The 23,592-nt window shown below is 37.8% G+C and overlaps 1 protein-coding gene and 1 pseudogene across 1 annotated transcript; both read right to left on the bottom strand.

Annotated features, from left to right (window-relative positions):
• Nucleotides 1–5,769: 5,769 nt before the first annotated feature.
• Nucleotides 5,770–15,959, bottom strand: LOC121237564 (annotated as a pseudogene).
• A 4,999-nt stretch (nt 15,960–20,958) lies between these two features.
• LOC121237562 (geraniol 8-hydroxylase-like) lies at nt 20,959–22,932 on the bottom strand. Its single transcript, XM_041134356.1, has 2 exons — nt 21,823–22,932; nt 20,959–21,699 (listed from the first exon to the last, which is right to left on the bottom strand). The coding sequence occupies exons 1-2, from the start codon at nt 22,714–22,716 to the stop codon at nt 21,094–21,096; spliced, it is 1,500 nt and encodes a 499-aa protein (XP_040990290.1). The 5' UTR covers nt 22,717–22,932; the 3' UTR covers nt 20,959–21,093.
• Nucleotides 22,933–23,592: the final 660 nt, after the last annotated feature.

Genomic DNA, 23,592 nt, shown 5'->3' with positions numbered 1-23,592 from the left:
AGTCTAGCATAGAAACTCAGCCTACCCAGACTTTTTGACTTTTCTGAATTTCTTCACAACAGTGCCAAGGGAACATGAATCATCACCTATAAAATAGTCACGTAATTTGCGTAAATTTTCAATTAAACAAATAATTCGTTGTTAAAACCTGAGATATACAAATCTATATTTCCTTAATGTCTAAAATCCTCGTAACCCTAAAATACCAACTCTCCCTAAAATATTTTTATTTTCACATATTTTCTTCTAATAATTATATTATTAAACTCTAAAAATATTACCAATCCCAACATATTTTCACATATTTTTCCGGCAATATCCCTTTAAAAACCTAATGTTTGTAACCCAACTACAATTCTCCAACATTCCTTCATTTTCCAAAAATAATCTAACCTTTCATGTCGATCTCTTACAAATTCATATAAGCCATGACAAAAAAATTTTACGCTCATGTATGTTCTAACACGTGACACCACCCTCAATATCTACCTAACAAATGGTAATTATGGGCTTGTGAGAGAGGGATATCGGTGAGCTAGAGGGTGAACAAACGTGAGAGAGAGAGATAGAGAGAGAGAAAGAGAGACTAACGTGAGAGAGAGGAAGGCCAAAGCCCGGGTAAAGGTTGATCACGGCGGTGCAACCATGGGCGCTTCAATGGTGGCTACATACATGGGCTAGATATGGCCGAGTAGCTCTCGACTTGGGTTTGTAGCGGCTAGTGGTGGCCGCAACGTGGTACGACATTGAAGCTATAGTGGGCGCCCGTGCCTGGCTAGGGGCTGGCCGAGGTGGGATATGGCCTTACACGGTGGCTCTTGGGTGAGACGGGGAGGCAGTTAGTCTCAAGACTACTCTGTTTTTGTTGTGGTAAACAGAGGACATCAGCTGGTGTTCCCTCCGTTCGTGACTTGAAGCTGGTCGACTCAGTTGCTTTCGACAGAGGCTTGTAACGGTCCTACGACAGCGTGGCTCTCAGTCTTCTTGTGGCACTGCTGTGCAATAGGTGACGTGAAGGGCTGGATGTGGCTACTGCAATGTGGAGGAGGCTTAGAAGGTGGTAGTTGTAGATTGGAATAACAGAGTGATGGCAGTGGGCAGTGGGCAGTGGTGCTTGGTTATAGCATTGGGTCAATGGAAGCATGGCACTAGGAGGTGTCTTGTTTGCTACCAGTGTTCTGGTCGTGGCCTAGAGGAACGAAACCGTGAAGGCTAAGTGGCTTGGGGAGGAAATCGTGTGTGGCGGCAACCCTAGACTCTAGAGGAGAGGATGAAGATGAAGGTGCATCGGGCCTGTACATGAATACGTGCGTTTATGTTTATATTTATGAGTAGCTGAAAACCCGAAATTCTGTGTACCTGTTTTTTACGTGGGATGGAAAATCACAATTAGGCTTAAGCCTTGGACCACCTGCACGCCGCACGGGTTCTTGGTCTTTTGGGCTTTCTAAAAACTTAGCTCATTAATATCATCTCAAATATAATTTACTAGACTTTAATAGGTCTTAAAATAACTTTTGAACATACGGCCAAAATTAATAAATTTCCAGCTAACCTAGAGAGTTGTAGTCCGTGTGCTTATCCAAAATTATTATGAAAATCTCGCTTGAGGTTTTTCTTTTGAGATATTGGCCCATTAGAAGTAATCATGGTCCAATAGGATTTACTCATCTTTCACCTCTAATGCTTTCGGATCGGGTTGTTCCAGGCTCACCCCTATTTGCCATTCACATCCATTTAGTTCTTTGTGGACTAATGATCAAATTAGCTGAAAAGTAACTTTTGAATGAAGTTGGTATTCTTGGTGACCATCAGATACAAGTCTGTATATATCCGTTTTCCAAGGTTCCATACTGTTTTGGCTCCTTGGAATCATAAAAATCTCATTTCTAGCTCCATCATAAAAAGCTCGCTTGAATTCAATGTCTTCGGGAAATGACATGTACGAGTCCTTATGATATTTTTATTTCACTGAAATGTTATTCTGGGTTGAACGATGAACTGTAGAAACTGCTTTGGTTTTCTTAACCATCTGAAATATATGAAGTGGGATTCGGTTCTGCCAGTCTGCTTGGTGAAAAGAAATGAAGAGTGTACAAACAATATCAAAAGCATTTGAAAAAGTGAATAAATATAAAATTTATAAAAAAATTAATTTTTTTAATGATAGATTCTATATTTTTTGAAAATAGCGTGTGACGCTTACACAATTTATAATTATGTGGCGTTTCTCAGCATCACGCTTCCGAATTCCCGATGCTCCCAAATTCCCAACAACAAACTTTGTGGCTAAAATTACCTACTTAGTACTTCAATTTTACACTTCAATTTTCTTTTTGCCATGCGTTATAACTTATTTTAGACCTCTTTAAACACTCGTTGTTTGTCCAACTTACACCTCAACTCCAGCGGCTCCTAGGGTGTTGAATTCAAATGTCACATCAAATGTAACACCAGGACCCAGTCAAGCTCATTTTTTTTTCGCCGCCACGCACGATTGCACTCCCATGCATGTACGCCTCTATTCTCCTCAGCTTTAGGGTTTTTGTTTTTGTTTTGTTTCAATCATCTATTTTTTTTTCACACGTTAACTGCCCCGCACATTTTCTTTTCCGTTTACTTTCACCCATAGAGTTTTCCTCACGTCCACGACATGCATGATCTTGCACGTCTCTTTCCTATCTTTCTCTAGGGTTTTTCCAATCAACTCTTTATATACATGTACTCCTCTCCTAAAAACAAAGAAGTAGCCGCAAACCTCCCACGACAGTCTTCATCCCCACAAGCCCAACGCCTCACTCACACAACCCGTAGCCCCTCGGCTCAGCACTCGTCAACGTTGCACCCGTAGCCAACCACCAGTATGCATGAAGGAAACCTAGGAAATAGTAATGTCGTCACCTTCCCCATCCCTCTCGTGCGCTAAAGCCCTCCACAACCTAAGCCCAAACCGACGTAACTCCTAGCTGTGGAGGGTGCTCTTTGCAGAAACCAATGCCCGTGTGCACCGGTCACTTCAATTTTCCCCCTTTCCACTCGGTTTATCACTGCAACCACACCACACTTTCAAGTAACCATAACCCAACCGCTGCCACTGCGAGTCCCCTGTTTTTGACACCTAAAACAGAGTTGAACGTCGCACCTCCACTGCCAACGACTGAAGCTTCCCAGCCTTTTCCCGCTGTACACCATAGCCTAGTCACGAGGCACTGCCAGGTCGATCTCCATTCACTGCCATAAGCTTCCATTTCCTTCTCCAGTGTTCTATTTTTCCCTCACTCTCCGTCTCCCTCTTGGTGCTCTCATCTCTCTCTCACTTACCTCTCTCCCTCTTAGACTGCATCGTCACTTGCAAAGGAAGTCGCCGCGGAAGCATTTCTGTCCAGTCACCAGGTTTCGCACGGTGGTTGTGCCTCTCGGTGAGTATCTCACACTTTCCCTCCCTCACTGTAACCTCTGAAACTTGTTTCTTCTTTTCTGTAGCCTTTGTAAGACCACACGTAGCCTCTAGACAAACATTCAAGCTTTTCACTTAATTTTAAATTACATCCCTACCCTTTTATCTGAAAGTCATAACAGATTGGATTATTTTTATTCATGTGGGCTGGGTGTTTATAAATTTGTTGAAGTATATTATTAGTAATAATATATTTTTAATATATAAATTTTAGAAGTACATAGTAAATGCAAAATTTTATTTTGAGATCTTTAAAGAGAAACTAATTAGTCTATTTTTATTAAATGAAATTTTTACTTCCTAACTTTTAATCAGTCTTGTTATAATTATGTTAAGAGAATTTTTTAAACTAGAGATGTATTTTTGTGGCATAGTTGTATTTAGTATAATATTATTATGCAATTTAGAAATGGCTTAGAGTATAATAGTGAGAGGAATTAAGTGGATATTGATGGTTTTAGCAAATGATGATATTTTATGAATTATGAGAATTTTAGGTTTTGTGGATTTAAAATAGGTTCTTTTAGTATTTTATGTTTAAATATCGAAATATGTAGTTGATTGGAAATTTACGGGAATTACTTGATTATTTTATAGGTGATGATTGTTAATTGTTCGGCATTTTTGAGAAAAATTCTGAAAATGGTAAGAAGTCCAGTTAAGCGGGGTTCCTATGCTAGACTTTGCATAAAAATAAAATGTGCTGAGGTTGATTTTTGAGAAGTATGCATATTTTGTTATGAAAAGAAATTTGAACTACCTCAATTATTTGTTCTGCATTACTCATGAGATTTTGTGTAAGAATAAAGTATTTTTCTGACATGACTGGTGTAGACATGAGCTTATTTTTTACATTCTGTTTTCTGAACTGTGCAAAAGAGAGCCAATATGTAATTTTGGGCATAAATTATGTTTTTTTTGTGATATGATTTTATTTTGTTTCCAAGATGTTTTATACTCTGATATGACATGATATGATTTTTGAAAACCTCTGGCATAACATTCTGTTTCTGTACAATTTTGACCTTACCACGGGTGTAAAACTGTGACTTCTGTTCGGGTTGGTACCAACTTTTCTGTTTCTGGTGCACCCACTTTGGAAACAAAGTGGTTTTCTGCGTGGTCTTTCCTATGTGCACACCCAGGGCTCCGAAAATGAATAAGGGGAAGATTCACATTCTGTTTTTGCTTGGTTAGCTACCGAGGTTTGTACAACCATATCACGGGGGTTAAACATGGTATTTGTTCTGATATGATAAGATGAGATGTGATGTTTCAGTTTATTCTATGCCAAATGGATTTTGATTATGAATATTTTCAAACTTTCACTCTAAGATTTTTGATAACATGTTTTGACGCTGCATTTTGAAAACAATATTTTGATTCTGCATTCTGAAAGAAAATATTTTGTTCTGTATTCCAAATTCTGTAAATGCTCATGTTTACACACTAGTATATGTCATCTGCTTACTGAGTTATTGATAACTCACCCTTTATCTCCATATATTTTTCAGATATTTTGATGGTTCAGCTGGAGAACAAGAGTAGCAAGTTTTAGCAATGTGTGATGATCATAGTGGAATAAGTACCTGAGGGTACAAGTACTTATTTGAGAGTCGTAAATTGATTTATTTTTCGGGTATTTTGATTTGATGAGTTAATGATATTTTTGAGTTTTTGGAGAATTTCTAATTTATGTTATTGAGAATTTCTTTGTTGTCCCCATGAATGACCTTAGATATTTGGATTGATTAAATGGATTAACATTTTATAGAGTTTTCTGGATTTTATAGTTGTGTTATTGAAGTTGATATTAGTATTAAGAACTAACTCTCCGGACCTTCGGGATCGGAGCGTTACATCAAATGCTACTTTATACAACAATATAACATAATTTTAAAACTTTTGGTTATATAATGTTTATACGAATGAGAGGGGTTGGGGAAGAAAGGGTGAGCTGCTCTATTAGGTCTGCTGTGTGAAGTGTAGAAAAGGGTAGTGGGGTATCATTACTCGTTTGTGTTTGAGTAATATTTAGAAAGAAAATTGTGAGAAATATTGAGAATTTCTTATCTCATCTCATTACCCAAACGTAGTTTTAAGTTGAAGATTCCAACAACAAACTTGAGAAAATTTACATGTTTAGTTTGCCAATTTTCTTTTCGCCATGGTAGAGGAAACCGTCCAATGCCTTGCCACGACACCTTGTGATGCCCACATGAGGAGGGAGGGGGTTTTATTTATCAATTATTGAAGCAGCCAAATTCACATCGGAGTATGAACTTATCACAAAAATCATACAACACATTGTTCCCAAATAAGTTTATTGGATATAGGGGACAATTCACACTTCATGGCAATACTTCTAAACTTCAACCAAGTAAATTCTTAAACCAACTTTAGATTGGAATAGGAACAACTCTCACTGGATTACCAATATGATATGTTAAGCCAAACTTACCTTCCATACTAATATCCTCAAGTTTAACCCCGTCATCAAGCTTCCAATCAAAGTTGTGGATAAGTGAACCCAACATCAAGTGCAACATTCGCATTGCCAATGGCATCCCAGGACATATTCTTCTTCCGCCACCAAACGGTATAAGCTCAAAGTGCCTTCCTTTAACATCAATTTCTGATCCCAAGAACCTCTCCGGCATAAATGAGTTTGCATTTTCCCATGTGCTTGGATCTCGACCTATACCCCACGCATTCACTAGCACTTGAGCACCCTTCGGGATAACGTAGCCATCGATTTCCACATCTGCTTCGGCTTTCCTGGGTAGCAAGAAAGGAAATGCCGGGTGCAACCGGAATGTTTCTTTGATTATTGCTTGCAAGTAAGGTAACCGAGTAATATCCGATTCCTCTACTGGGTTCCCCTTGCCAATTACCTGCTCCAACTCTGCTTTGGCTTTTGATACCACGTCTGGATTGTGGAGTAGCTCTGCCATTGCCCATTCTAGTGTAGATGAAGTTGTATCAGTGCCCCCGACGAATAGGTCCTAACCCAAAAACAAAAAAGTTAAGATTATTTCTTGTACATCAGAAACAGCCATCAAAATCGAACTAAACAAATGATTCCAAGGGGGAAGAAGTCCAAGAAGAACAAAGTAAGAGTAGTTACCACGAACAAACTTTTCATCTTAGCTTTGTCCAGTTCCTCACTGTTCTCTTCACTAATGTTGAGAAGGGTATCTAACATGTCCTTGTTCGTGATATAGCCAGATACTTTTCTCAACTGCAGACATTCGCTAATCATGCGGTCAAAGATGTCCATTAGCTTACCAAAGTGAACCGCCATGTGATGCCTTACGCCTTGGGGATCGATCTTCTTAAGTAGAGGAAAAAGATCTACCAAGTTTAGTTTTCCTGCCACAGTAGTAATATCTCGCGCGGTCTCCTTGAATTCCCTAGCCTTGTCAGAATTTGGATCGGCCAAATCCACCGAAAAAATCGTGCTCGACAACAGATTAAGTGTAGTCTTGGAGGCCGCTGTGCCAATATCTACCGCCTCACCGATTAAACTGCTTTGACGAGTTTCTGCGAGGAGCGCTTGCACTTTGTCGTACCGGACAGCTTGGTTGGCATCGAGTATTTTGTTGGCAAGCAGTTTGCCATTACATATTTTACGAAGATTTCTCCACTGGGTCGAAATGGGCATCCAGGGCAAGCCGTACTCGTCATATTTGTGGACTCGGAGCGCGTCCGGGACGGTTCAGTTGGACAAGAGTTGGTCGTGTGTTTGAAGAACTTGTTTAGCCGTGTGCTTTGAGGAAATGATCACTGTGGTTACTTGACCTAGCTTTAAGCTCATTATGGGGCCATAAATCTGGGCAAGCTCGATAATGGAGTTGTGGGGTTTTTCAGCAGCGAGATCGAAGAGGTTTCCTATTACCGGAAAAGGTTTAGGACCAGGTGGAAGCTTTCTGGGAATTGCTTTGCTTCTTGTAAACATTCGAAAGGTTTGGATCAGTGTCCAGGCGAGGCAAAGATACATGATACTGCTCAAGAAATCCATGTTTGTCTATGGAGACTCCAGTGGAGAGATCCGATAACGAAGATGACTTCATTCCTTGGTAAACCAACAGTAAAAACACAGCTGGGAAGTACATACAGATGTCTATCGACTCTATCCTTTATACATATCAATGCTACGGCATGCCAAATTGACTTTATAGGCGCTTTCATTCTTTTGAAGAAGACATTTATATTGTTTTGTTGACGTGGCTCCATTCCATCGCATAACTAAAGTCAATGTTTACTTATTTTTATGTGAATTCAAAATAAATAAATAAATAAATAAATAAATAAAAAGAATGATGTTATATGTATTTATAATTTTATTTATAAGATTATTTTATCTATTTTTAAAAATTTTAATTTAAAATTTTATAATTTTTAACATATTAATAACTTATGTGTAAGTATGTATTTTTATATAAATAAAACTTATAAATAGTATCTTCTATATATGTATATATATGTATATAAATAATTAGTAATTAGTTGCAGTGTAATTAAGATGGATAACATGAAGGATAAAGTTAGGGGAGGCGCGCGGGTTTAAAGTCAATGAGAAATAGATAAATTAGTTGCAGTGTAATTAATTTCAGTAATAATTGCACCCTACTTCTAATACTTGACATATGTGTAAAAAAGAAACCCACGTGGAGGGAATTTGGAAACATAGCAGCCTAAAAAGTCAAGTGATTTGATAATTCAGCAAATACTACTTACCCTTGAGAGCACTGAGCATTGGCTCATGAGTATAATCTTAAAATTTGATAATTTTAATTTTAAAATTTTCATATTAAATTCACCATATGCTAAAATATTAAATTTTTAGTTATAATATATTTCTCTTCATCTTTAAATTTGAAGACTCACTATTTACACTCTATAACTATTATTTTATTTACTTAAATTATTATTTTCCAATTTTGAGCTACAATATATTTAAGTTGAAAAATAATAATTTAAGTATCAAATTAAATTATTAATTAACATATAGTTAGTGTAATTATAAAATAAGAAAAAAATAAATTAAAAATATTATTATTAACAAAATAATATTATATTATTATTTTGATAAATCCAATAGATAATCCAATGTGGGGTTATGGATAGAGAGGTTTTGAATTTATGAAAAATATATACTTTTCATCAAATTTTAAAGATGAAAATAATGAATCTAATGCTAATGCTCTAGGAGAGTTATGTTCGGTTTAATTTTGAAGGTACTGTTGAATTTAAGATTATGAGAATCCAAACCGACCAGATTATCTAGAGAAAGAGAATTTACAGGTGTGATTTGGTTTTGGATTTATCGGTTTTTCTAACCCAAACGAATAATCTTTTTAATCGTATCAGTTTTAGAGCTTAAAACACTATTTTCAGTTCCGACGCCCACCTCTCATTTCGATGCCCACAGTTCTGACGCCCACATGTCTCATCTTCAGAAGTTGTTTCCATTCATAAAATCGTGCAATTTCTATTGGCAAATTGGCTAGATGAAACCTGGGAAGGAAGTAATGTAAGTTGCTTTATTGTTAATCTTCATTGATTCGGTCTTCAGAAAACCTTGTTCTTTCCTAGTTCTTAAAGTCTATTGAAATGCCATGTTTTAATACAGGCTATTGAAATGCTACGTTTTGATACACGGGAGAGAGACTCCCAGAAAATACTATAATAAAATCCCCAAGCTAAGAAAAACCAGACATGCCCACATTCAAAGAAAATCATGCTCCACTCAACGAAAATTAGAGAAGAAGATGAGAGAAATAAGAGAGATTACTTACTGTTCTGTTGCCAAATAAGATGAGAGCTCACAGGGTCGAGAGGGTCGAGTCATTTCATCACCACCGTTGGGAGATGGGGCCGTCACAGAAAGGGGGTGGGCTGAGAGGGGCTCCAATTTCTTTTTCGTTTTGGGGGTTAGGTCACACAAACGAGAGGGGGGGGGGGGCGGAGACGAGAGGGTATCAAAGGCATACTCTTCATCGTATGCATCTCAGTCACACAAGTGAATGGATATGCTTCATACGTGGCATCACAAGGTTGGCAGGCTATTTTTAAGTGTTTATAAGCTCGACCGGCTCTAAGGTATTTCCTATAAATAATTAGTAATTAGTTGCAGTGTAATTAAGATGGATAACACGAAGGATAAAGTTAGGGGAGGCGGGTTTAAAGTCAATGAGAAATAGATGTGGCCCAATTTCAGTAATAATTGCACCCTACTTCTAATACTTGATCATATGTGTAAACAAGAAACCCACGTGGAGGGAATTTGGAAACATAGCAGCCTAAAAAGTCAAGTGATTTGATAATTCAGCAAATACTACTTACCCTTGACTAGGGAAGTTATGTTCGGTTTAATTTTGAAGGTACTGTTGAATTTAAGATTATGAGAATCCAAACCGACCAGATTATCTAGGGAAAGAGAATTTACAGGTATGATTCGGTTTTGGATTTATCGGTTTTTCTGACAAATGAATAATCTTTTTAACCGTATCAATTTTAGAACTTAAAACATTATTTTCAGTTCAGAACTAATGCATATGTAACTTAATATGTAATTATAATATATATATATATATATATTATACCTCGTTTGGATTTAAAGTTGATCTTAACTCATCTCATTTAATCGTTACAATATTTTTAGATTTTCACACAAAATATAATAAATTAAGTTTTTTCAAATCTTAAAATAATAATAATATTAAAAAAATAATATTTTAATAATATTTTATTTTATTTTCATTTTAATTTATCTTATCTCAACTCACTTTGAAATCTAGGACCTATTTGCTACAGGAACTAGTACAATTTCAATGACACTGGAATAGGGAATGCCAGGGCTACTCGAAAATCCTGGAATCAAGACATACGTTCAACAAGCGGTCTAGAAAGTAGACTATAGTCTCAATCAATAGCCCCACTACATACAGGGGGTTTGCGCACAAAATTGCTCACGCCCCCATATGATCGATCACGTTAGCTCATTTTTTTAAAAAAAATGGAAGAACAAAAACACGATGAAGAAGACAACAGAGGTTCGTTCGCCGTGTCCATTCCCAGATTTGATTAAAAGAACTAGTTAGGTTCCATTCATCAACTCTAAACTGATTTTCGCACCCCATTTGCACGTTCCTCATTCCTCCGTGACCCATGTTTCATTCTCAAATCTTGGAACATGGGAGTGAGGGTCATGGTGGCTGGCTTCTCTTCCTCTTGTTGCCAAGTTCTACGTACATGGGGTTGGGTGGTTGTGCAACAAGGACTTGGGTAAACCGTTAGTAGGGCTGACTAGTCTTCTCCATCCATGGTTGTTGGCCTCTACGTGCGGCAGTTTAAGGGAGCAATGGCGGTTGGGTTATGCGTAGGGGTGCTCTGTTTCGGGGGTAGCAAAATGGGGCCTTTTCGTCGGTTGTTTCCATGGTGGCTCACACTGCAGGGTTATGGAAATTTCTATGGTGTTAGGCCTCTGGTGCTCGCTGGGTAGCGTGGGTCATGGTGCAAGGTGGCAACGTAATGGGGTTGGGCAGTCAAGGTTGTTTGTGGAGGAGTATGCAGTGGCTTGGTCTGTTGAGACACTGACCCACAAGTTGGTCAGAAGTTTCTGCGCGAGGCGGAGTTGGGCTAAGGGCCAAGAGAATTTGCTCTATTTTTTTCTTCCCGAAACAGAGAACATGGTGGAACATGTCTTACGGTATTATGGTTGCTCCGGTTTGCTGTCGGTTGCTCGTCTATGGAGGAGAGGCTCACAGTGTGGAGGGCGTTGCTCGGTTTTGGTTTCTCATGGTGCCGCCTACTAGGGCTTCCGGTAGTAGATTTGTTCTGGTCGTGGGCTGTGGAGACTTGTTGGATGGGTCAATAAATTTGTTTGCAATTGGCATATTAACTTGTAGTCTTATTTTGCACAATAATGTTCAATTAGTGTTGAATTTCTTACATGAAATCACAAGCTTGAGCAGTGAAAAACTTGATTGTGGCAGGTTTGGGTCCAACAACTTTACATGAAATTTTGTAACTTTTGTTTATTAATTTTGTATTGGCATAAGGAATGGTTGTGAAACTCAAGCTTGAGCAATGAAAAAATACAGGGCTTCGTGAAGATTTCTCCTCTCCCACCTCAACGCATCACTCATTGAAACGTACCGTATCAATTTCTAGTTGGCCATGCCAGGTCTTCTTCGTGCACAAGGGTGTGCACAAACTCGCATGCATCTAGCTTTTTTCCTCAAACAATGCGCATGGGAAAATCCTAACTCTTTTGTTCCCAATGGGTTTCTGTCAGGGGTTGGATTTTCTTTCTTTTAAGTTGGTTCCATTTAGCGCGGGCCAATGATTCTGCCCAGGTTTCCCATTTTTCATCTGAACACCACTCGATTCGCTTAATGCCGGCTTTACTTTTCACTCCCCTGCCTGTAATTGGATGAAACAAGAGTGAGTCTTGATCTAAAGCCTAAAAATGAGATGAAACAAGAGGGGCGTGACTTTGGTGTCAATTTCCAGCTGGCTCTATAACGCCTCAATCCCGGAGAAGTCGGGGAGTTAGCTCCTATCATCTAAAATTATCTCCCATAGCACAATTATATATACTCCAAAGACTCCATAAAATATAAATTTAATTCAAACCAAATATATATGTTCCTCCACAAGGACACTAAAAAAAGACCTCAACATAACAAACTAAAATCTCCATAAAGACAAAAAAATATTCACATCTCAAAATACTCAAATCAATATAAAATAATAAATCTACTGAATATGACTCTCCAATAATTACTTATACCCAATGGCACTTATTCCTCTACGATAATCTAATTTTGCTCATACTTCATACTCTTAATTTCTAGCCGAACCATCAAAATTATCTGAAAATATTGTTGAGATAAGATGTGAGTTATCAAAAATTCAATAAGCAAAGAACATATACTAGTATGTAAGCGTGAACATTTACAGAGTTCAAAAGACATAACAAAATATTTTTAGTTTCAAAATGCAGGACCACGACATGCTATCAAAATATCAGAGCGATAGTTTAAAATATTCATATTCAAAAGTCGTTTGACATAACATAACTAAGCATCATATCATAATAGAATTCCATGTTTAACCCATGTGGTTTGGTTGTGCAAATCCCCGTGGCCAATTGAGCAGAAATAGAATATGAAATCTTATCCTTATTATTCTCGAAGTCCCGAGTGTGCACACAAGAAAGACCACGTATAAAATCGCTTTGCTTCTAGAGTGGGTGCACTGAAAATAGAAAAGTTGGTACTAACCCAAACAGAGGCCATCGTTTTACACTCGTGGTAAGGTCAAAACAGAGCAGAAACAGAACCATATACATAATTAGAATGTCATGCCAAAAGTTTTCAAATGTCACATTTTATCAAAACAGAATACTGAACAGAATCCTATAATTTTCATAATTGAAATAGATTCAGAACATCTTCACATAATCATGCACAAAATTTCAAATCTGCTCTTTTTGCACAGTTCAAAAACAGAATGCCAAAAATAACTCATGTCTACACCAGTCATAAAAATATTTTTCACTTCTTATACAAATTTCATGAGTAATGCAAATAAAATGACAGAGATTGTTTTGGGGTATTCTTTTCATAACAAAATATGTATATTTTTTTTTATAAAATCAAACTCAGTCTGTTCATTTTTGCAAAGTCTAGCATGAGAATCCTGCTTACCTGGACTTTTTAATTTCTTTAAAATTCTTATAAATTGAATGGATATGAAAGTAAATTATGTCTATAATGTATTTTCTTATAATTATAAACAACAAAATGTATAATATATGCATACACATACACATGATAAGCAAATATGCAAGCATCGTCGTCATTGAATAGATCAATATGGCCCCCCAACGTAGAATTTTTGGTTTCGCCATTGGTTAAACCTCATTGACAATAAAAATGGTTATACAATCTAACATATCACATCAAATCATATCAGTTTGTGAGTTTTATTTTTGAAAAATTTTTTTACAATTAAAATAGTTCTCCTATGACAATATAAGCAGCTAGCCTATCTAAAAAGCTAATCCTCCAAAGCATCATTATCCCCAAATTCCCAACAACAAACTTTGTGAGTAAGGTATAGTTTGGATAGTGAGATGAGAAAAAAATGATTTCAGATTAAAGTTAAAAGTTGAATAAAATATTATTAGAATATTATATTTTACTATTATTATTATTTTGAGATTTAAAAAAGTTGAACTATTTATTATATTTTATGTAAAAATTTTAAAAAATTGTAATGATGATATAAGATGATATAAAATACGATATGATAAAATATTTTCACAATCCTATCTGTGCCTAAATCTACCTATTTAGTTCTTCAATTTTACACTTCATTTTTCTTTTTATCAAGCATTATAACTTATTTCCCACCTCTTTAAAAACTCGTCGCATGGTGTTGAATTCAAATGTCACATCAAATGCTACATTATATAGCATAATTTTAAAACTTTATATTTAAAAGTCAAAGAAGTTTAAAAATACACAACGAGATCTAAAAGTAGAAAACAACAATATATATATATATATATAAAATAAGAAAATTGGTAGAGGAATCCTTCCAATGCCTTCCACCACCCCTTACGATGCCCACACGAGGAGGGAGGGAGTTTTATTTATCAATATATTGAGGCAGCCAACTTCACGTTGGAGTATAAACATACTTCTTAAATCATACAAAACATTGTTTCCAAATAATAAATTTATTGGATAGAGAGGACAATTCACAGTTCATGGCAATACTTCTTAAACAAATTTTAGATTGGAATAGGGACAGCTCTCACTGGATTACCAATCTGATATGTTAAGCCAAACTTACCTTCCATACTAATATCCTCAAGTTTAACCCCGTCATCAAGCTTCCAATCAAAGTTGTGGATAAGTGAACCCAACATCAAGTGCAACATTCGCATCGCCAATGGCATCCCAGGACACATTCTTCTTCCGCCACCAAACGGTATAAGCTCAAAGTGCCTTCCTTTAACATCAATTTCTGATCCAAGAACCTCTCCGGCATAAATGAATTTGCATTTTCCCATGTGCTTGGATCTCGACCTATACCCCACGCATTCACTAGCACTTGAGCACCCTTCGGGATAATGTAGCCATCGATTTCCACATCTGCTTCGGCTTTCCTGGGTAGCAAGAAAGGAAGTACTGGGTGCAACCGGAATGTTTCTTTGATTATTGCTTGCAAGTAAGGTAACCGCGTAACATCCGATTCCTCTACTGGGTTCCCCTTGCCAATTACCTGCTCCAACTCTGCTTTGGCTTTTGATACCACGTCTGGGTTGTGGAGTAGCTCTGCCATTGCCCATTCTAGCATAGATGAAGTTGTATCAGTGCCCCCGACGAATAGGTCCTAACCCAAAAACAAAAAAGTTCAGATTATTTTTTGTACATTAGAAATTGTCATCAAAACTGAAGTAAACAAATGATTCCAAGGGGGGAGAAAGTTCAAGAAGAATAGAGTGACAGTAGTTACCATGAACAAACTTTCCATCTTAGGTTTGTCCAGTACCTCACTGTTCTCTTCACTAATGTTGAGAAGGACATCTAACATGTCATTATTCGTGATATAACCAGACACTTTTCTCAACTGCAGACGTTCGCTAATCATCCGGTCAAAGATGTCTATTAGCTTACCAAAGTGAACAGCCATGAGATGCCTTATGCCTTGGGGATCGATCTTCCTAAGCAAAGGAAAAAGATCTGCCAAGTTTGGTTTTCCTGCCACGGTAGAGATATCTCGCGTGGTCTCCTTGAACTCCCTAGCCATGTCAGAATTCGGATCGGCCAAATCCACCGAAAAAATCGTGTTCGACAACAGACTAAGTGCAGTCTTGGAAGCCGCTGTGCCAATATCTACCGCCTCACCGATTAAACTGCTTTGACGAGTTTCTGCGAGAAGCGCTTGCACTTTGTCGTACCGGACAGCTTGGTTGGCATCGAGTATTTTGTTGGCAAGCAGTTTGCCATTACATATTTTACGAAGATTTCTCCACTGGGCCGAAATGGGCATCAAGGACAAGGCGTACTCGTCATGTTTGTGGACTCGGAGCGCGTCCGGGACGGTTCGGTTGGACAAGAGTTGGTCGTGTGTTTGAAGAACTTGTTTAGCCGTGTGCATTGAAGAAATGATCACAGTGGTTACTTGGCCTAGCTTTAAGCTCATTATGGGCCATAAATCTGGGCAAGTTCGATAATGGAGTTGTAGGGTTTGTCAGCAGCGAGATTGAAGAGGTTTCCTATTACCGGAAAAGGTTTAGGACCAGGTGGAAGCTTTCTGGGAATTGCTTTGCTTCTTGTAAACATTCGGAAGGTTTGGATCAGTGTCCAGGCGAGGCAAAGATATACGATACTGCTCAAGAAATCCATGTTTGTCTATGGAAACTCCAGTGGAGAGATCCGATAACGAGGATGACTTTATTCCTTGGTAAACCAACAGTAAAAACACAGCTCGGAAGTACACACAGCTGTCTAACCTTTATACATATCAATGCTACGGCATGCCAAATTGATTTTGTCGGCGCTTTTATTCTTTTGAAAAAGATATTTATATTGTTTTGTTGACGTGGCTCCATTCCATCGCATAACTAAAGTCAATGTTTGTTTTAATTTACTAGTTTGGCTATGCTTAATTTTTCTGTGAATTCAAAATAAATAAAAGAAGGATGTTATATGCATTTATAATTTTACTTATATGATTATTTTATCAATTTTTTTAAATTTTAAATTTAAATTTTATAAGTTTTTGCATATTAATAAATTATATTTAAGTATGTATTTTTATATAAATAAAAATTATAAATAGTATTTTCTATATATGTATATATATTGTATAAATAATTAGTAATTAGTTGCTGTGTTATTAAGATGGATAACATGAAGGATAAAGTTAGGGGAGGCGGGTTTAAAGCCAATGACAAATAGATGTGGCCCAATTTCAGTAATAATTGCACCCTACTTCTAATACTTAATCATATGTTTAAAAAAGAAACCCACATGGAGGGAAGTTGGAAACACGGCAGCCTAAAAAGTCAAGTGATTTGGTAATTATGGGCTTGAGAGAGAGAGAGGCCAAAGTCGGGTGGAGGTTGTTCACGGTTGTGCAACCATGGGCGCTTCAATAGTGGCTACGTACATGGGCTAGAGATGGCCGAGTAGCTCTCGACTTGGGTATGTAACGGCTTATGGTGGCCGCAACGTGGTATGACAGTAAAGTTATAGTGGGCGCCCGTGCCTGGCTGAGGGCTGGCTGAGGTGGGATATGGCCTTATACGGTGGCTCTTGGGTGAGACGGGGAGGCAATTAGTCTCAAGACTGCTCTATTTTTGTTGTGGTAAACAGAGGACGTCGACTGGTGTTTTGTTAGGGACCCCGATCTTGTCCCTAACACTAAAGACCACGAGCTTGCCTTGGTGAGGATGATCACCGAGTGACCTCGCCAACTTGCTTGGCCTTCAACAAAGGGATGGTGTTTGAGTGATGAAATGATAGAGATGATGATGAACTCAGGTAGGCTAGGAGTTGATTATGAGTGTTTGATGCAATGTGGGCGGCTTGTAGGGTGCCTTGATGTTTGTGCCACTTGGATGGTGATTAGAGTTGGTATGGTGAAGTGTAGCTAGGGTTTTGTGAGGTAGCTAGGGTAGATTTCGAGATTTGGAAGAGTTGGCTTATGGTTGGAGTTTAGGATGATGCTAAGGTTTGGGAATGAGGTGGAAGAGTGAGGCTAGGGTTTGGTGGTTGAATGAGTCTAGGGTTGCTCCTTGACTTTAGGAATTGATTAAAGATAAGATGAGGAAGATAAGATTTGGATAAGGTAAGTGGATGAAGATGAATGGTGTTTGAAGGAGTCTAATGTTGTTCCTAGAGTTTAGGGATTGACTACGATAAAATTAAGGAAAGATTTCTAAGTAGTAAGAATCTCTTTAGGTAAGTGTTGGATTTGGTATTGGCTAAGGTAGACGGATTGGGGTTGACTTGGTCTTTGGAAGATTGGCTATATTTGGTTGGTTTAGGAATGGATATTGAAAGTTTGTAAGATGGAGAGAATCTTTGAGGGAAGAGGGGAATTTGAATTTGAACTAAAATGGCAAGTCAATAGTTGACTAGAGAGATTGTAGGAAAAGTGATTTAAATAATTGAATGTGATTGTCAATTCCTTAAATTAAGGGATTTGAAATGGGAGGAAGTCAAGATTCCTAAAAGAAAACAATTACCTTATAGGGACTTGAGGTGGACAGCTAGGATTTTATGGAGGGAATGATTTATGATGTGACCGAATATGGTAATTGTTTGTATGGAAAGATGGAAGGTAATTAGAGATTCAGCTAGGTCAAAGTATGTGATGGATGAAGGGTAATTATGGTAAGGGTTCACTTATGGAAAGTAGGGCAACACTAGGATTGGTTGAGTGGTGTATATGAGAAGATCAAAATGGATGGATGGATGGATAAGGTTGTGACCATGTATGGTAAGTGGGAAATATGGCTAAGGCGACTTGGATGATGGGAACAATTTATGGAAAGTGGCAAACACTTTAGTGGTCGAGAATAAGGGTATGGAAAGATTGGAAAAGCAATTGAAGAATGAACACCAAGAACAAAATGATGAACACTCAAGAACAAAGTGAAATACTTAAGAACTTGAATGAACAAAATGTAACAAATCAACTAATGATTCACGGATTGCACAATAGTTGAAATAAACATCATAAATTGATAACTTGATAAAAAAAATGATAACACAACTTGGATTCACGAATTGCACCAAGTTGCAAGAACAAGATAAATGAACCACACCTATTCACGAATTGCAAGATGTGATCCTGTCTTTGGGATTCACGAATTGCACCCAAAAAGCTCAAGTGCCTAGCACCGATTGTTGATCTCCTAAACAAAATAATTCTCCTCTAGGGAATTTGCCAAAAGATATAAATGCAAAGACTAAGGGTTCTATTTATAAGGATTACAACTTGGAAACCTCCAATAGGTCCATTGGAAAATAAATAATTAAAATAAAATAAACAATAAGCAATAATATAGTTGGCATGAGCCAAGTTTACCCATAGCATGCATGAGCTCATGGGTGGGCTAGGCTGGCCCATGATATGGGCCATGGGCATGGCTGACATTGCTGGTAAGGCTGTTGGCATGTGGCTGACATGGCCCAGGAATGGCCTGGGCGCTAGCCTGGCTGGCATGGCTAGTGGCTTGGCCATGGGCCACAAAGCATGGGGCCCTACCATGTTTCCTCCGTCCATGTGCGTGTTCCCATGAGAGTGGCTTGAAGCTGGTAAACTTGGTTGTTTTCGGCAGAGGCTTGTAGCGGTCCTACAGCAGCATGGCTCTCAATCTTCTTGTGGCATTGTTGTGCAATGGGTGACGTGCAGGGCTAGACGTGGCTACTGCGGTGTGGAGGAGGCTCAGAAGGTGGTAATTGTAGATTAGAATAACAAAGTGGTGGCGGTGGGCAGTGGTGCTTGGTTATAGCATTGGGTCGACGGAATGCATGGTGCTGAGAGGTGTCTTGCTTGCTACCAGTGTTCTAGTCATGGCCTAGAGGAACGAAATTGTGAAGGCTAAGTGGCTTGGGGAGGAAATCGTGTGTGGTGGCAACCTTAGACTCTAGAGGATGAGGATGAAGATGAAGGTGCATAGGGCCTGTACGTAAATACGTGCGTTTATGTGTATATTTATAGGTAGCTGAAAACTCGAAATTCTGAGTACGTGCTTTTCACGTGGGATGGAAAATCACGAGTAGGCATAAGCCTTGGACCACCTGCAGGGGTTCTTGGTCTTTTGGGCTTCCTAAAAACTTAGCTCATTAATATCATCTCAATAATAATGTACTAAACTTTAATAGGTCTTAAAATAACTTTTAAACGTACGGGCCGAAATTAGTAAATTTCCAGCTAACTTAGAGAGTTGTAGTCCGTGTGCTTATCCAAAATTATTATGAAAATCTCGCTTGAGGTTTTTCTTTTGAGATATTGGCCCATTAAAAGTAATCAGGGTCCAATAGGATTTACTCATCTTTCACCTCTAATGCTTTCGGATCGGGTTGTTACAGGCTCACATCCATTTAGCACTTTGTGGACTAATGATCAAATTAGCAGAAAAGTAACTTTTGAATGAAGTTGGTATTCTTGCTGACTATCAGATACAAGTCTATATATATCCGTTTTTCAAGGTTCCATACTGTTTTGGCTCCTTGGAATCATAAAAATCTCATTTCTAGCTCCATCGTAAAAAGCTCGCTTGAATTCAATGTCTTCGGGGAAATGACATGTACGAGTCCTTGTGATATTTTTCAGATGCGTTAGACTGAAATGTTATTCTGGGTTGAACGATGAACTGTAGAAACTGCTTTGGTTTTCTTAACTATCTGAAATATATGAAGTGGGATTCGGCTCTGCCAGTCTGCTTGGTGAAAAGAAATGAAATCAGTCATGTAGTTTACAAACATTATCAAATTCGTTTGAAAAATTGAGTAAATATAGAATTTATAAAAAAAATTAATTTTTTTAATAATAAATTTTTTCTTTTTTTAAATAGTATGTGCCTCTTATACAATCTATAAATATGTGACATTTCTCAGCATCACGCTCCCGAATCTCCGATGCTCCCAAATTCCCAATAACAAACTTTGTGGCTAAATCTACCTACTTACTAGTACTTCAATTTTAAACTTGAATTTTCTTTTTGCCATGCGTTATAACTTGAGTAAAGCTATAGAGCAGCTTACTGTAGCACATCAGTCGTAGCACACTTGAGCTGGCTTCTTTTTTTTTTTCTCTGTACTCTAGTTTTTTTTTTTCATCTACACATCAAGCAGCTCATTGTACCATATTACCGAGCAAGTCCGTAGCACATCAGCCGTTCTATACGTAAGATGTGTTGCAGTTGCAATCAATAATTATGCTAATGTAAAGATTTATTCTATAACTTATTTTAGACCTCTTTAAAAACTCGTCGTTTGTCCAATTTACGCCTCGATTCCAGCGGCTCCTATGGTGTTGAATTCAAATGTCACATCAAATGCTACGTTATATAACAAGATAACATAATTTTAAAACTTTTTGCTATATAATGTTTATACGAATGAGAGGGGTTGGGGAAGAAAGGGCGAGCTGCTCTACTAGGACTGCTGTGTTAAGTGCAGTGCAAATGGTAGTAGGGTATCAATACTCGTTTGTGTTTAAGTGATATCTGAAAAGAAAATTGTGAGAAATCTTGAAAATTTATTATCACATCTCATTATCCAAACGTCGATCTTAAATTCAAGGTTCCAACAACAAACATGGGTAAATTTACGTGTTTAGTTCGTCAATTTTCTTTTTGCCATGGTAGAGGAAACCTTCCAATGCCTTGCCACGACCCCTTGCGATGCCCACACGAGGAGGGAGGGGGCTTTATTTATCAATATATTAAAGCAGCCAAATTCACATGGGAGTATGAACTTATCACATAAATCATACAAAACATTGTTCCCAAATAAGTTTATTGGATATAGGGGACAATTCACACTTCATGGCAATACTTCTAAACTTCAACCAAGTAAATTCTTAAACCAATTTTAGATTGGAATAGGAACAACTCTCACTGGATTACATATCTGGTATGTTAAGCCAAACTTACCTTCCATACTAATATCCTCAAGTTTAACCCCGTCATCAAGCTTCCAATCAAAGTTGTGGATAAGTGAACCCAACATCAAGTGCAACATTCGCATTGCCAATGGCATCCCAGGACATATTCTTCTTCCGCCACCAAACGGTATAAGCTCAAAGTGCCTTCCTTTAACATCAATTTCTGATCCCAAGAACCTCTCCGGCATAAATGAGTTTGCATTTTCCCATGTGCTTGGATCTCGACCTATACCCCATGCATTCACTAGCACTTGAGCACCCTTCGGGATAACGTAGCCATCAACTTCCACATCTGCTTCGGCTTTCCTAGGTAGCAAGAAAGGAAATGCCGGGTGCAACCGGAATGTTTCTTTGATTATTGCTTGCAAGTAAGGTAACCGAGTAATATCCGATTCCTCTACTGGGTTCCCCTTGCCAATTACCTGCTCCAACTCTGCTTTGGCTTTTGATACCACGTCTGGATTGTGGAGTAGCTCTGCCATTGCCCATTCTAGTGTAGCTGAAGTTGTATCAGTGCCCCCGACGAATAGGTCCTAACCCAAAAACAAAAAAGTTAAGATCATTTTTTGTACATCAGAAACTGCCATCAAAATCGAAGTAAACAAATGATTCCAAGGGGGGAAGAAGTCCGAGAAGAACAGAGTAAGAGTAGTTACCACGAACAAACTTTTCATCTTAGCTTTGTCCAGTTCCTCACTGTTCTCTTCACTAATGTTGAGAAGGGTATCTAACATGTCCTTGTTCGTGATATAGCCAGATTCTTTTCTCAACTGCAGACGTTCGCTAATCATGCGGTCAAAGATGTCCATTAGCTTACCAAAGTTAACCGCCATGCGATGCCTTACGCCTTGGGGATCGATCTTCTTAAGTAGAGGAAAAAGATCTACCAAGTTTGGTTTTCCTGCCACAGTAGTGATATCTCGCGCGGTCTCCTTGAATTCCCTAGCCGTGTCAGAATTCGGATCGGCCAAATCCACCGAAAAAATCGTGTTCGACAACATACTAAGCGCAGTCTTGGAAGCTGCTCTGCCAATATCTACCGCCTCACCGATTAAACTGCTTTGACGAGTGTCCGAGAGGAGCGCTTGCACTTTGTCGTATCGGACAGCTTGGTTGGCATCGAGTATTTTGTTGGCGAACAGTTTGCCATTACATATCTTACGAAGATTTCTCCACTGGGCTGAAATGGGCATCCAGGGCAAGCCGTACTCGTCATGTTTGTGGACTCGGAGCGCGTCCGGGACGGTTCGGTTGGACAGGAGTTGGTCGTGTGTTTGAAGAACTTGTTCAGCCATGTGCTCTGAAGAAATTATCACTGCGGTTACTTGGCCTAGCTTTAAGCTCATTATGGGGCCATAAATCTGGGCAAGCTCGACAATGGAGTTGTAGGGCTTGTCAACAGCGAGATCGAAGAGGTTTCCGATTACCGGAAAAGGTTTAGGACCTGGTGGAATCTTTCTGGGAACTGCTTTGCTTCTTGTAAACATTCGGAAGGTTTGGATCAGGGTCCAGGCGAGGGAAAGATATATGATACTGCTCAAGAAATCCATCTTTGTCTATTGAAACTCCCAACGGAGAGATCAGAGAACGAAGATGACTTCTATTCCTTCGTAGACCAACAGTAAAAACACAGCTCGGAAGGGTCAATGCTACGGTATGCGAAGATGGATAACAGCTTCTGTTCTTCAGTTTCCCAGAAAAGAAAAAATGAGTTTTTGAAGTCAATAATGGAGGAGCTAGTGTGTGTACTGATGTAAACATAAGGATAAAATAAGGAAAGGCCGGTTCAAAGTCATTGACAACCAGATGTTGTCCAATTTCAATAACAATTGCCCCCCAGCATTAGAATTGGATTTACATCTTATTCTTCAAATTTTAATTAATATGTAATTTTTTTATTTTTAATTAATCATTCAAAATTTAAAATCTATATTGAATTAGTGATTATATTCTCTATAATAATAAAATATTATTTCTTTATTATTTATATTTTTTAATTAATTTTTATTTTATTTTCATAATCTTCAATAACTTTCAACAATTATATTCATTTTCATTTTCATTTTCATAATCTAATAATTTATAATATAATAATCTTATATGTATATAGATAGTAAAATCTCATATAAATAAAAATTTTATATCTATAATATAATAATTTTAAAAAATACTTTTAAATTTATTATAATTCTTTTCATATTTGAAAAGAAGAATAGATTTCCTGTAATTTATATTTTAGATAAAAATAATTTAGTTAATTTAATGTAGAGTAAATATGTTGATATTTGTTAAATTTAAAAATAAAAAGACATATGATTAATCTAATGCCAATACTATTGAGTCTTATCCTTGACACATATATGCTTAGGAAGGAAACGCACGTGGAGCTCTGTAATGTTTTGTTTTTTTTAGGAAAGGAGCTCTGT

Source organism: Juglans microcarpa x Juglans regia, chromosome 6S, assembly GCF_004785595.1.
Source record: "Juglans microcarpa x Juglans regia isolate MS1-56 chromosome 6S, Jm3101_v1.0, whole genome shotgun sequence".
Classification (NCBI taxonomy): Eukaryota; Viridiplantae; Streptophyta; class Magnoliopsida; order Fagales; family Juglandaceae; genus Juglans; species Juglans microcarpa x Juglans regia.
The sequence above is the reverse complement of the archived record's forward strand: the minus strand, read 5'-3'. Positions and strand labels throughout refer to the sequence as shown.

What these genes read in the sequence shown, in the direction of transcription:
- LOC121237562 (XM_041134356.1), bottom strand. Translation starts at nt 22,716, where the DNA reads ATGGATTTCTTGAGCAGTATCATATATCTTTCCCTCGCCTGGACCCTG. An exon ending in AGATGAAAAGTTTGTTCGTG is followed by an intron (nt 21,700 to 21,822) that starts GTAACTACTCTT and finishes TTTTTGGGTTAG; the next exon opens with GACCTATTCGTCGGGGGCAC.